The sequence below is a fragment of the Podarcis cretensis genome (genome assembly GCF_951804945.1).
Source record: "Podarcis cretensis genome assembly, chromosome: 5".
Classification (NCBI taxonomy): Eukaryota; Metazoa; Chordata; class Lepidosauria; order Squamata; family Lacertidae; genus Podarcis; species Podarcis cretensis.
The window spans coordinates 10598741-10611639 of record NC_137174.1 but is presented as its reverse complement, the minus strand read 5'-3'; the positions used below and the strand labels follow the sequence as shown (position 1 = coordinate 10611639).

The window sequence follows — 12899 nt, the reverse complement described above, 5'->3', positions numbered from 1 at the left end:
TGGTAGGATTGACAGAAAACTTGTAGTAAAAATTTGAACTATGGATGGACAAATCGTCATCCGAGGCCCTTCTTTGTGTGCCTCGTTCATGAGAGGTCTGGAAGGTGACCACACAAGAACAGGTTTTTACAGTGGTGGTTCCCCATTTGTGGAATGCTATCTCTGGGGATGCAGGTGGTGCTGTGGGTTAAACCACAGAGCCTAGGACTTGCCGATCAGAAGGTCGGCGGTTCGAATCCCCGCAACGGGGTGAGCTCCCGTTGCTCGGTCCCTGCTCCTGGGACCTAGCACTTCGAAAGCATGCCAGTGCAAGTAGATAAATAGGTACCACTCCGGCGGGAAGGTAAACGGCATTTCCGTGCACTGCTCTGGTTCACCAGAAGCGGTTTAGCTGTATGCCGGCTCCCTCGACCAATAAAGTGAGAGGAGCCCCGCAACCCCAGAGTCAGTCACGACTGGACCTAATGGCCAAGGGTCCCTTTACCTTTACCTTTATCTCTGGAGAAGCTCACCTGGAGCCATTATTACGTATCTTCAGGTGCCAGGAAAAAAACATTCCGTTTAAACCAGGTCTTTCCCTTTTAACTATCCATGGCCTTTTAAAGTGGTTGAATGTTTTAATGTATTTCTTCCCCTGGTTTTAACGTATGTGTTTTTTGTTTGTAAGTTACTTGGCAAGTCACTTTCAGTTGTCACAGCAAAATAAAAAGGCACCTAGTAAAATAAATAAATAAATAAATACATAGTTGTGCTCATGAGTCTACCAGGTAACTGCTGCTTAAAACAGTGAACTAAATACTCAAGTCAGATCAACCACCAATTCTAATGGCTTGTGGACTAAGTAATGAATTGTGGATTTTCCCCAAAGCAAGAATTGAACCTGAAATCCTTTAGCAACTTGAAACTGGCAGCTCCACGGTAAAAAAAAGCTTCTCAAAAACAGGTAGAAGGTGCCAAATTTTCAGGGATGATCTCAGAAGAAGCAGATTTGTAGCTCAAGTCCAGTGTTAGAAAGACAGAGGTCAATAATTTGTTTATCAAGGGCAATTGTTTTCGGTGTGATGGGAATAGTTTTACTCTCCTCTGAGGTTTTATATGCAAAAATAAAAGCTTATCAATTTTCCATGTTTAGGGTTTTTGTTTTTTTAAATGTTATATTAGCCACCGATGAAGATATTTGCATTGAAACAAATTTGGCTTATGTCAAAATGATTTGCATAGTATTAGGATAGTTAAGGAATTATTGCTGGAATCTTTGTAGGTATGATTTGTTTGTTGTAATAAATAATTCTGCATTTTACTACCATTTCCCCCCTTTGTTTTTGGTTGAAAACACTGGCATTGCCATTAAAGCAGCAAGTCAAAACCCTTTAACGGAGAACTTCATCATCTGCATTAACCTGCCTAGTTGGTTGCTTTATGTGGCATGTAAGCCTGGCAGTTCCTGTTACGGGTGGGTGGGTCTAGTCATGTCTAATAAAAAAAAGGTTGCAGGGAGGGAGCTACAGAAATGGGGGGACCCAGCTGCACCACTGGAAATTGCGACAAGGATGCCTGCTCTTATTTGTTCATCCTCTGTTGCTCAAAATAAAATCAAACTATCAGACCCTCGTTGGAATAAGAGCCAGCACCATTTCCAACACAGAGGAGGCGGGAAAAATATTGGGGCCACTTTCAGAGTTGGTCTCCCTCGCCGGTCACCGAAACAGGTAAAATGAAAATAAAAAAGGCAGGTTCTTTATTTCCTCCAGCACTCCTAAAGTAGCAAATACCTGCGCTGGCAACCCAATCAGATCAAAGCAGCTGATGGGAGAACGTTGGATAAAGACCTTTATGAAATGCCTGGATTGATTTCTGTGTTTCCTTTTTCTTTCTTTCTTTCTTTTTTTTTTTTTTTTTTTTGCAAAATCAGAAATATTGCAAAGATTTCATCTCCCCCCCCCTCCTCCCAGTTTTCTACATCAGCTTTGCAAGATCTCCTGAGCTTGTTCTGTCTTTTCCACAATCTCTCCTGTCAGCTTTTCTTTTGGCAACAGATTTCTCTTTGATTGTATCAAATATAAAATATCCCTCCTTCAAAACCATTACTGGGTTGACGTTTGGTTTTTCAATACAAGCCAATATTCAGTTTGCTTGGACATTAATCAAAGAAGCTCGGTTATTTCATTTGTCAACATGCTCATAGGAATTTTCTACCAGGCGTTAAAGGCATTTATATGGAATGACATCTTTCAAAAGCGATGTAGCAAGTCCCAATTTGGGGCCTATTCGATTCTGACAAGACATTTGATGGTTATATATTTTATGTACCAGCTGTGCCAGAAACCATTTGCTATGCAGAGCCATAAATTATCTCCAGCAAATGCCTTTTATAAAGAAATTAAAAACAAACAGGCATAAGGCACTTCTTGCGATGATGATGATGATGATGATGATGATGATGATGATGGATGATGATGATCATCATCATCGTATGTGAATCAGGTGAATTCCATTACAATATTAAATAAAGGGTTGGAAATCAAAGGGATCTCAAGTTAGTGATTCCAAAGATAGGAGATAAAATGGATAAACCGTTTGCTAGATTTCACTGCAAAGGGCCTTTCTGAAGGCAGCGTTATTTGGGTTTATTATCTCATCCCCTTTCCCATTACTGCTGATCTTGTACAGACTGCCATAAGCATTATTCCATCAACATGCACGTTGTTTTACAGAATACAAGTCCCTGTTCTGCATGTGGCTCCAGCCTGGCAACCCTGAGCAGAGAAGGCCGATGTCGTTTTCACAAATGATACCCGCCTCTTCCCCCACAATTCCCCAGTTTGTAAGCTGAGTGAAGAACTTACACTGGCTACGAAAAACGTTTTCCCCAGCCAATTCCATCTTGAATAGGGAATTGTATAAGGGTAAGAGCTGCAGTCCAGTGGCCAAGTGTAAATGGTTTTGCATGCACAATGTCCCTGGTTCACTGCCTGCCATCTCTAGGTTGAGGCTGGGGAAGCCCTAGAACAGGCATAGGCAAACTCGGCCCTCCAGATGTTTTTGGCCTACAACTCCCATCATCCCTAGCTAGCAGGACCAGCGGTCAGGGATGATGGGAATTGTAGTCCCAAAAATATCTGGAGGGCTGAGTTTGCCTATGCCTGCCCTAGAAAGCCCTGATCAGCCAGAAGCAATTCTGAGTTACACAGACGGATAAATTGACTCTGTATAATGCAGCTTTCTATGTTCCAATAGGAGAGGCATCCTGTGCAGACCCACCCATTTGCCCTCTGGCATGGAGCCACTTCCTTTGTCAGACTTAGGTCAGGGGTAGGCAACCTAAGGCCCGGGGGGCTGAATCCGGCCCAATCGCCTTCTCAATCTGGCCTGTGGACGGTCCGGGAATCAGCATGTTTTTACATGAGTAGAATGTGCCCTTTTATTTAAAATGCATCCCTGGGTTATTTGTGGGGCCTGCCTGGTGTTTTTACATGAGTAGAATGGTGCTGTGGGATTGCTGATCAGAAGGTCGGCGGTTTGAATCCCCACAACGGGGTGAGCTTCCGTTGCTCTGTCCCTGCTCCTGCCAATCTAGCAGTTTGAAAGCACGTCAAAGTGCAAGTAGATAAATAGGTACCGCTCCAGTGGGAAGGTAAACGGCGTTTCCGTGCACTGCTCTGGTTCGCCAGAAGCGGCTTTGTCATGCTGGCCACATGACCCAGAAGCTGTACGCTGGCTCCCTCGGCCAATAAAGTGAGATGAGCGCCGCAACCCCAGAGTTGGCCACGACTGGACCTAATGGTCAGGGGTCTACAACGGGGTAAGCTCCCATTGCTGTGTCCCAGCTCCTGCCAACCAAGCAGTTCGAGAGCACACCAGTGCAAGTAGATAAATAGGTACCGCTGCAGCGGGAAGGGAAATGGCTTTTCCATGCGCTCTGGTTTCCATCACGGTATCCTGTTGCGCCAGAAGCGGCTTAGTCATGCAGACCACATGTCCCAGAAAGCTGTCTGTGGACAAACGCTGGCTCCCTCAGCCTGAAAGTGAGATGAGCGCCACAACCCCATAGTCGCCTTTGACTGGACTTAACCGTCCAGGGGTCCTTTCACCTTTACCTGCCCCACCAACATAAATCCTGACAACACCCATGCTAGGGGAGTTGTTTGTAAGCAACATCAGGAACGATGGAGCAAATGTGCAAATCGAGTAGACTCTGTAGAAGCATTTGTCACTCTTAACTGTGCTTGGTAAAACGTCTAATATAGTGTAGCTATATCAGAGTATCAGACACTGACTGGCTTGCATAGGCAGAAATGATCCTCTCTATTAGCTGTTGCAATGCCCTGCCTGGTTCATTGGCCCTTTGCTGCAAATTAAGGCTGCAATCCCATGCAACTGGAAGTAATTTACCTGTAAGTAAGCACCATTGAGGTACGTGGGTGGCGCTGTGGGTGAGAAGGTTGGCGGTTCGAATCCCCGCAATGGGGTGAGCTCCCGTTCCTTGGTCCCAGCTCCTGCCAACTTAGCAGTTTGAAAGTCAAAGTGCAAGTAGATAAATAGGTACCACTCCAGTGGGAAGGTAAACGGCATTTCCGTGCGCTGCTCTTGTTTGCCAGAAGCGGCTTAGTCATGCTGGCCATATGACCCGGAAGCTGTCTGCGGACAAACGCCGGCTCCCTTGACCTACAGAGCAAGATGAGCGCGCAACCCCAGAGTCGGCCACGACTGGACCTAATGGTCAGGGGTCCCTTTACCTTTTAAGCACCATTGATTTCAGGGGAGCTTATGACATATAAACGTGCATTGCATCAGGCTGCATGTGAGACCATGAGGAGCACAGAGGTGCAGTTGAGCCTGATGTGAGAGACTTTGAGTCAATATAATAGCTGCAATGTACGGACAAAACATCAACACGCAACTCCCCAGGTTGAGTCAAGGCTTGTTTCCCACCAAAATGAAAATGGACAAATTGCCTCCCAAGTGATTCTGCCTTGCTTCCCCGTCCTGTGACTTGATCCATTAATTAGGTCGGATCGGTCCAGTTCCTTCTTTCTCATGAGCTGTGGCTTGAGGGGGCGACGGGGGGGGACGGGACACAGGGATGACAAGAAAGAGTCGGTCATAATTACTGCAATAATTTCAGGTGGCTTGACAACCTTTCTAGGAAAAAGTCTTTGGCGAGAAGGGTGAAATATGGAAATATGCAAAATAGGGTGTGTGTGTGCTTGTTTGTTTTAGAATGTTTCATTGCAACAACTACATGTGTCTTACACACATAAATACAAGCATGTGCCTGGCAAATGTATCAATATGGTGCCAAGCTAATTTAGGTTAGATTTGCACATGATTTTATCACGTTAAAATCTGATTTTGTGTAGCCTCAACACTATATGCAGTATAAGCAAAAATCCAAGCTTTGCACAGCCATCCATATGTGAAGCTACCTATTTCTGTGTTTGCTTTCAAAGCACAATTACCATATCCCAACACACAGTTTGGATGCAGGCTATTGCTGAGCACAGCATTCCCCTACCAATTAGAGTCACAATATGTAGAAAATAATGGACTAGGGTGTGTGCCCAATTAGCATTGGCCCATCCCAGTTCCTTGAGAGCCAGTGTGGTGTAGTGGTTAAGAGCGGTAGTCTTGTAATCTGGGGAACTGGGTTTGAGTCTCCGCTCCTCCACATGCAGCTGCTGGGTGACCTTGGGCTAGTCACACTTCTTTGAAGTCTCTCAGCCCCACTTACCTCACAGAGTGTTTGTTGTGGGGGAGGAAGGGAAAGGAGAATGTTAGCCGCTTTGAGACTCCTGAAGGGGAGTGAAAGGCGGGATATCAAATCCAAACTCTTCTTCTTCTTCTTCTTATTCCTTTCTCCATCTATTGGCTGCTGTTGGCAAGGAAGTCCAAGCTTGACAGCATCCTGCCCCCAAATGAGGGCTGGACCACCAGGCACAATTCAACACTACCTCATAAAGGACACATCTCCAGTTGCCAACGGACAGTTTACAGGCATATTTATATTGGTCACCTGGGCTCATCATGTTATCAATAAGTGTTGTGCAAAAAACAATGGTTTTGCCTGAATATAAAGAAGACAATTCCCCAGTCACGGAAATCTGCTAGGCAAAACTTATTTTGTGGCCTAGGGACATAGAAACATAGGACAGATATATTGATTGAGCTCATTCAAACTTTCATTGGAAATAGTCAATATTCTAGTGAACTAGTACTGTACAGTATTCAGCTTCAATAGACGCCCCTAGGAGACTACATGCTTTTGAATTATGGTGCTGGAGGAGACTCTTGAGAGTCCCATGGACTGCAAGAAGATCAAACCTCTCCATTCTGAAGGAAATCAGCCCTGAGTGCTCACTGGAAGGACAGATCCTGAAGCTGAGGCTCCAATACTTTGGCCACCTCATGAGAAGAGAAGACTCCCTGGAAAAGACCCTGATTTTGGGAAAGATGGAGGGCACAAGGAGAAGGGGACGACAGAGGACGAGGTGGTTGGACAGTGTTCTCGAAGCTACCAGCATGAGTCTGACCAAGCTGCGGGAGGCAGTGGAAGACAGGAGTGCCTGGCGTGCTCTGGTCCAGGGGGTCACAAAGAGTCGGACACGACTAAACGACTAAACAACAACAAGGAGACTACAAGTGGGGTGGGGGTGGCAGTGGCAGCACTCAGATGCATTTGTGGTCTCCTCTGAAAAGGATGCTTTGAATCAACCCTGATTTTACTGCTTTTTCTTGCTAACAACTACAGTGGTACCTCGGGTTACATTTGCTTCAGGTTACATACGCTTCAGGTTACAGACTCTGCTAACCCAGAAATAGTGCTTCAGGATAAAAACTTTGCTTCACGATGAGAACAGAAATCTTGCTCTGGCGGCGCAGCGGCAGCAGGAGGCCCCATTAGCTAAAGTGGTGCTTCAGGTTAAGAACAGTTTCAGGTTAAGAACAGACCTCCGGAACGAATTAAGTACTTAACCTGAGGTACTGCTGTAGTTAATGCATAAAAAAAGCTGACAGTCACTTTTCTGTTAGATGCCTGCTTTCATAGGAGCCAACTCCTAAGTGCCGAGGTCCCTTCACCCCCCTCCCCATAAAATATTTGAGGGGGCTGAGTGTCCCCCAGTTGCCATTCAAATGGTGTCCCTGTGCTTGTCATGTGATTGATTACGCGGGGTGCAGTTTACCCCAGTATTTAATTTAAGTTGGCACCCCCGGGCAGGACACCCATTTGTCACCATACTCCACCTGGCTCTGTCTAGCAGCTTCAGGCGGAAATGTCTCAACAGCAGTAGTTTTATTTTTATTTTTTTCAATTTTTTTATTAAGTTTCACAAAATTATACACAAGCAAAACACACAAACATAAATCATATGCTTATTAAAATTACACATTGACATTGTCAAGTGACTTCCTCGCTTCCCCTTAGTCAAATTTCCATGCATATCCTTATAACGGCTTTCCAAATCATAATTCTTATAAACTTAACTTAGTCCAGTAACATCCTTATATCTTTTCAATTCGAAATTGTACATGTTAAACATCACTTAACTTATATAAATTCCTAAGCCAATCTGTTGCCTGCAAGCTATTTCCAATTAATTTAACTTAACAAATTTAGGTAAGTAATCGTTAAATTTTGTCCATTCTTCCTGATACTCCTCCTCTTTCTGGTCACGGACTCTTCAGTTACGTTGGCTAGCTCCAAAAAATCCATCATCTTCATCTGCCATTCTTCCACCGTTGGTAATTCTTGGGTTTTCCACTTTTTCGCTAGTAAAATTCGAGCAGCAGTTGTGGCATACAAAAATAATTTAACATCTTTCTTGGGCAATTCCAAACCTCTTATTCCAAGAAGAAAGGCCTCTGGTTTCTTTATAAATGTATATTTCAACATTTTTTTCAGTTCATTATAAATCTTTTCCCATAAGTCTTTCACCTTGGGACAGGTCCACCACATGTGATACAAAGTTCCTTCCTTTTCTTTACATTTCCAACATAAATTATCACAGTTATGATCTATCTTTGCTAGTTTGACCTGAGTCAAATACCATCTGTACATCATTTTCACTGTATTTTCCTTTAACACAGTACATGCAGTGAACTTTACCTCTTTCTTCCACAGTCTTTCCTAGTCCTCAGACATTATATTATGCCCTACATCTCTTGCCAATCTAGCATCACCAACAGCAGTAGTTTTAAATGACTTTCTTTTGGACCCCTAGCGCTCAGAAAACTTTCTACAATATCTACTTTTAGCGAAGTATGCTAGATTAAGGAGGGGCAACCCCGATCTGTTGTCTTTGTCCATGGAGTTTTCTTGGCAGGGATACTGGAGTGGCTTGCCAATTCCTCCTCCAGGTGGATCACGTTTGGTCAAAACTCTCCACTATGACCTGTTCATCTTGGGTGCCCTACTCGGCATAGTTCATAGCTTTTCTGAGTTCTTCAAGCCCCTTCGCCACGGCAAGGCAGTGATCCATGAAGGGGATGAAGATAATGGCTACTGGTCCCATCACCTCCTGGCAAATAGAAGGGGAAGAAATGGAGGCAGTGAGAGATTTTACTTTCTTGGGCTCCATGATCACTGCAGATGGTGACAGCAGCCACGAAATTAAAAGACGCCTGCTTCTTGGGAGAAGGGCAATGACAGGCCTAGACAGCATCTTGAGAAGTAGAGACATCACCTTGCCAACAAAGGTCCGTATAGTTAAAGCTATGGTTTTCCCAGTAGTGATGTATGGAAGTGAGAGCTGGACCATAAAGAAGGCTGATCGCCGAAGAATTGATGCTTTTGAATTATGGTGCTGGAGGAGACTCTTGAGAGTCCCATGGACTGCAAGAAGATCAAACCTTTCCATTCTGAAGGAAATCAGCCCTGAGTGCTCACTGGAAGGACAGATTGTGAAGCTGAGGCTCCAGTACTTTGGCCACCTCATGAGAAGAGAAGACTCCCTGGAGAAGACCCTGATGTTGGGAAAGATGGAGGGCACAAGGAGAAGGGGGCGACAGAGGACGAGATGGTTGGATAGTGTTTTCGAGGTTACCAGCATGAGTCTGACCAAGCTGCGGGGGGCAGTGGAGGACAGGAGTGCCTGGCGTTCTCTGGTCCATGGGGTCACGAAGAGTCGGACACGACTAAACGACTAAACAACAACAACAACAAAAACCCCGATCTCTGCGCTACGCCGTCTTCCCGCAAACGTCGGGGATGAAGCGCGCACGTGTGAACGCCGCTCTTGGCTGGAACCTCCGGAGGGCTGCGCCCTCCGCGATCCCCCGTGGGCTTCTCCTTCCCCGGGTCCTCTTCTGGCCGATCCCCGAGAAAGGCCGCGGGGCTTTGCGCGCTTCGCCAAGGCTCCCACCTCCCTCTCCATCTCCTGGGTCCTGTGCGCGCCTGTGCGCCCCGGTTCCCTGCGCGCCCGCCTCGCCGTCCGAGGGAGCTCCGCGCCGCGCGTCCCGGAACAGGAAAGGTCCGCGCGGCCGGCTCGCCGCCTCCCGGCCTGGGCGCGCAGTAGAGCAGCCCTCCTTCCCTGCTGGCCCGCTCCGTCCGGCCCTCCTTCCCCTCCCCGCCAAGGCGGGCGCGCAGGAAACCGGGGCCGCGCGGCAGACAGCCTCTTCCTGGGGCTTTAGGTAACGTCTCGCCAAGCGCCGCGGGCAGCAGCAAGCCGATCGCCCCACCCAAGCAGCCGTCCGCCGGGGCTGCTGAGCCGGGCGCGCACGTCGGAGGAGCGGGCCGTTGCGCGCTGCTGCTGCTGCTGCTGGCGGAGGCGAAGATGGCGCGCCCGGGGAGCGGAGGGGCTCTCCTCCTCGGCGCCGCCGCCCTGCTGCTGGCCGCGGGCAGCCTGGCGTCGGGAGCCCGGCAGGAGAAGGACATCGGAGGAGGAGGAGGGCACGGAGGCGGCGGGCCAGGGGAGCGGCCCTCGTCGTGCCACGGCGCCTTCGATCTCTACTTCGTCCTGGACAAGTAAGTGCCTGCCGTCGGGGCTCTCCAAGAAGAAGCCTCCTCCCCAAACTGCCCTGGGCGCTTACTCCCGAGTAGTCCGTCCCCGTCCCCCCCAGGGGGGGCTGGTTCCCGAGGAAGCCGTCGTGGGCTTGCAGCCTCCCGGTGGAGGTTTCGTCCGGAGAGTTGCACCGTCGTTTTGTCTCGGAGCAACGTCCGCTGCGGGGAAGTGCGCAAACTTCGGGGTTGCACCGAAATGCGTGACAAGAAAGGGGGGGGGTGTCGTCGGGCTGCCCAGACGCCAGCCTAACAGGGGCAAATTGGAGTACTCTTTTTCTGCCAGCTGAAGTTACTCCAGGGTCGTTGTCTTGCAAATCCGCACCTCTTTGTTGTACATTGTGTGCAGTTGCAACCCGAGGGCAATTGCGTCCCCTCCCCTCCGCTCCCCTATGCATCAGCTGCACAGAGGCCCTACAGAGAGAGTTGAAAAGTGCTATTGAAGAAAGCATAGTCGTGGTTATTCCTGCCTCGTTGCTGATGTTGTTGTTCAGAGGCGTTCATATTCTGCCAGACTGGATTGAATGGCCAAACTTTTTGCAAGTTTTCTGGTCGTTGTGAGGAAGAAGCATCACAAACAGAAATCCAAGCACAAAAGTAGGTTCGGCAGAAAGAGCATTTAAAAAAAACAACCACGATCCCAAGGAAATGGGTTCATTTCCAGCAATTCTCCTAGAGGCCAAGTTTTGGCCAGATGTGAAGACTTCTGTGTGCACTGACAGTCAGCGCATGACGGTCTGCATTGAACTGAACCTGGATCGAGTTCCGAGTCTCCCTCATAGTTTGGCGCTGAGCAACGCTGCTTTTATTGCATAAATTAATATTCAGACTTGTTAAGCGACTTAACAGCCTAAGTGAAAACACGTTAGCTCCAAAAATCGTTCTTTGCTTGAGCAAGTATGGAGCTCAGACAAAGAATGTTTTACTTCCTAGCATGCACATCATGGAGGGACGCGGGTGGTGCTGTGGGTTAAACCACAGAACCTAGGACTTGCCGATCAGAAGGTCGGCGGTTCGAATCCCCGTGACACGGTGAGCTCCCGTTGCTCAGTCCCTGCTCCTGCCAACCTAGCAGTTCAAAAGCACGTCAAAGTGCAAGTAGATAAATAGGTACCACTCCAGTGGGAAGGTAAACGGCGTTTCCGTGTGCTGCTCTGGTTTGCCAGAAGTGGCTTAGTCATGCTGGCCACATGACCCGGAAGCTGTTTGCAGACAAACACCGGCTCCCTCGGCCAATAAAGCAAGATGAGCGCCGCAACTCCAGAGTCGGCCACGACTGGACCTAATGGTCAGGGGTCCCTTTACCTTTACCTTGAATGGCCCATCATGAGCTGAAAGCATTTCTCCTTGGGAGAAATCGGTTCTGTGGACCCCATGAACAAATAGCTTGCAACTCTTTAACTCTGCCGTGCGTTTAAGCCGCTCTGTTTAGAACCATGACTGAAAACTACTACAGCTGATGGAACAGACCTCTAGCAGCGACAGCTTAAATTGTCTCAGTAATCACCAAACAAACCCAAAAAATTAAGAGAAGCCGAAAGAGTTGTTTGTCACGCAGTTGATGAAAACAGCCAAGACAGCTTCATTTCTCTTAATGCTGAGTGGTAATTTAAAATACATATATTCCATACAAACTGTCACTATCGTTCAAGATCCTCTGAAAATGATACAGTAATGGCAAGCCGGTGGTCAGTTTATGCTGGCCTAACATACCTAGCGGGATGCGGGTGGCGCTGTGGGTTAAACCACAGAGCCTAGGACTTGCCGATTAGAAGGTCGGCAGTTCGAATCCCCGCGACGGGGTGAGCTCCCGTTGCTCGGTCCCTGCTCCTGCCAACCTAGCAGTTCGAAAGCACGTCAAAGTGCAAGTAGATAAATAGGTGCCGCTCTGGCGGGAAGGTAAATGGTGTTTCCGTGCACTGCTCTGGTTCGCCAGAAGCGGCTTAGTCATGCTGGCCACATGACCCGGAAGCTGTACGCCGGCTCCCTCAGCCAGTAAAGCGAGATGAGTGCCGCAACCCCAGAGTTGTTCATGACTGGACCTAATAGTCAGGGGTCCCTTTACCTTTACCTAACATACCTAGTTGTAGTATAGAATCGTAGAATCATTGAATTGTAGAGTTGGGAGGGACCCCAGGGGTCATCTATTCCAACCCCCTTTTGCCTAACGTGGGGCTCAAACCCACAACCCAGTTGTGTGCTATCTGTACATGAAGTGTGCGATGGAGGGAGCTAGTCTGTGCATGGCGACAAAGAAAGGTTTCCATAATTTCGCTGCCCCTTGCTACAGGCTAAGCACACCGGTGTCTATAGAGACAGATACCACAGCGCTGTGAGTCATTGTGGCGCAGGCAGCAAGCAGCCAGCGGCTCTTTTTAAAATGATCTTTTTAAGTTTGCAGCAGAGAGATTCCCATGTGTATTGCTCAGCTCCCAGTCTGAATCATTGGGTAGAACTGATTTATAGACTGTCCAACTCAACAAAGAGCATAGAAGGTGCGGATTTAACAGACTCGGGTAAAGAAAAGAGAGACCCCCGTTACATCAGTCAAAGCAAAAATGCTGTTGAAATCAGTGAGGTTTACTTCTGAGTAGACATATTTAGGATGGCAGTAAAAAAAATCTACTGGAGCTCTTTACCTTCCTCTTTCCAAATGGGGATAATAAAATGCAAACCAGCAACTTTCTAATAAGACTGTTTTCACCATTGAAGGCAGCAATTATTCATTTCTGTGATTCCTTTCTTTTTAATAATGCTTAGCATTCATGTATATTTTATTATACTTCACCAAGTTGGTGAAGTAAGCCAGTGTCATTCTGTCACTAAGTTGGGGTGAAACCATCCTACTGTCTCCAGGGGCCTTATTTGCTCCCGAACCTCCTATTACAGTTTAATTTGTTTCATA

General features: G+C 47.5%; 1 protein-coding gene across 1 annotated transcript in view; it reads left to right on the top strand.

Annotated features, from left to right (window-relative positions):
- Nucleotides 1-9724: 9724 nt before the first annotated feature.
- ANTXRL (ANTXR like) overlaps nucleotides 9725-12899 on the top strand; it is a 59526-nt gene continuing 56351 nt past the window's right edge. The window contains exon 1 of the mRNA XM_079975234.1: nucleotides 9725-9961. Coding sequence (XP_079831360.1) covers nucleotides 9771-9961 — 191 coding nt within the window. The 5' untranslated portion in view covers nucleotides 9725-9770. The remainder of the gene's footprint in view (nucleotides 9962-12899) is intronic.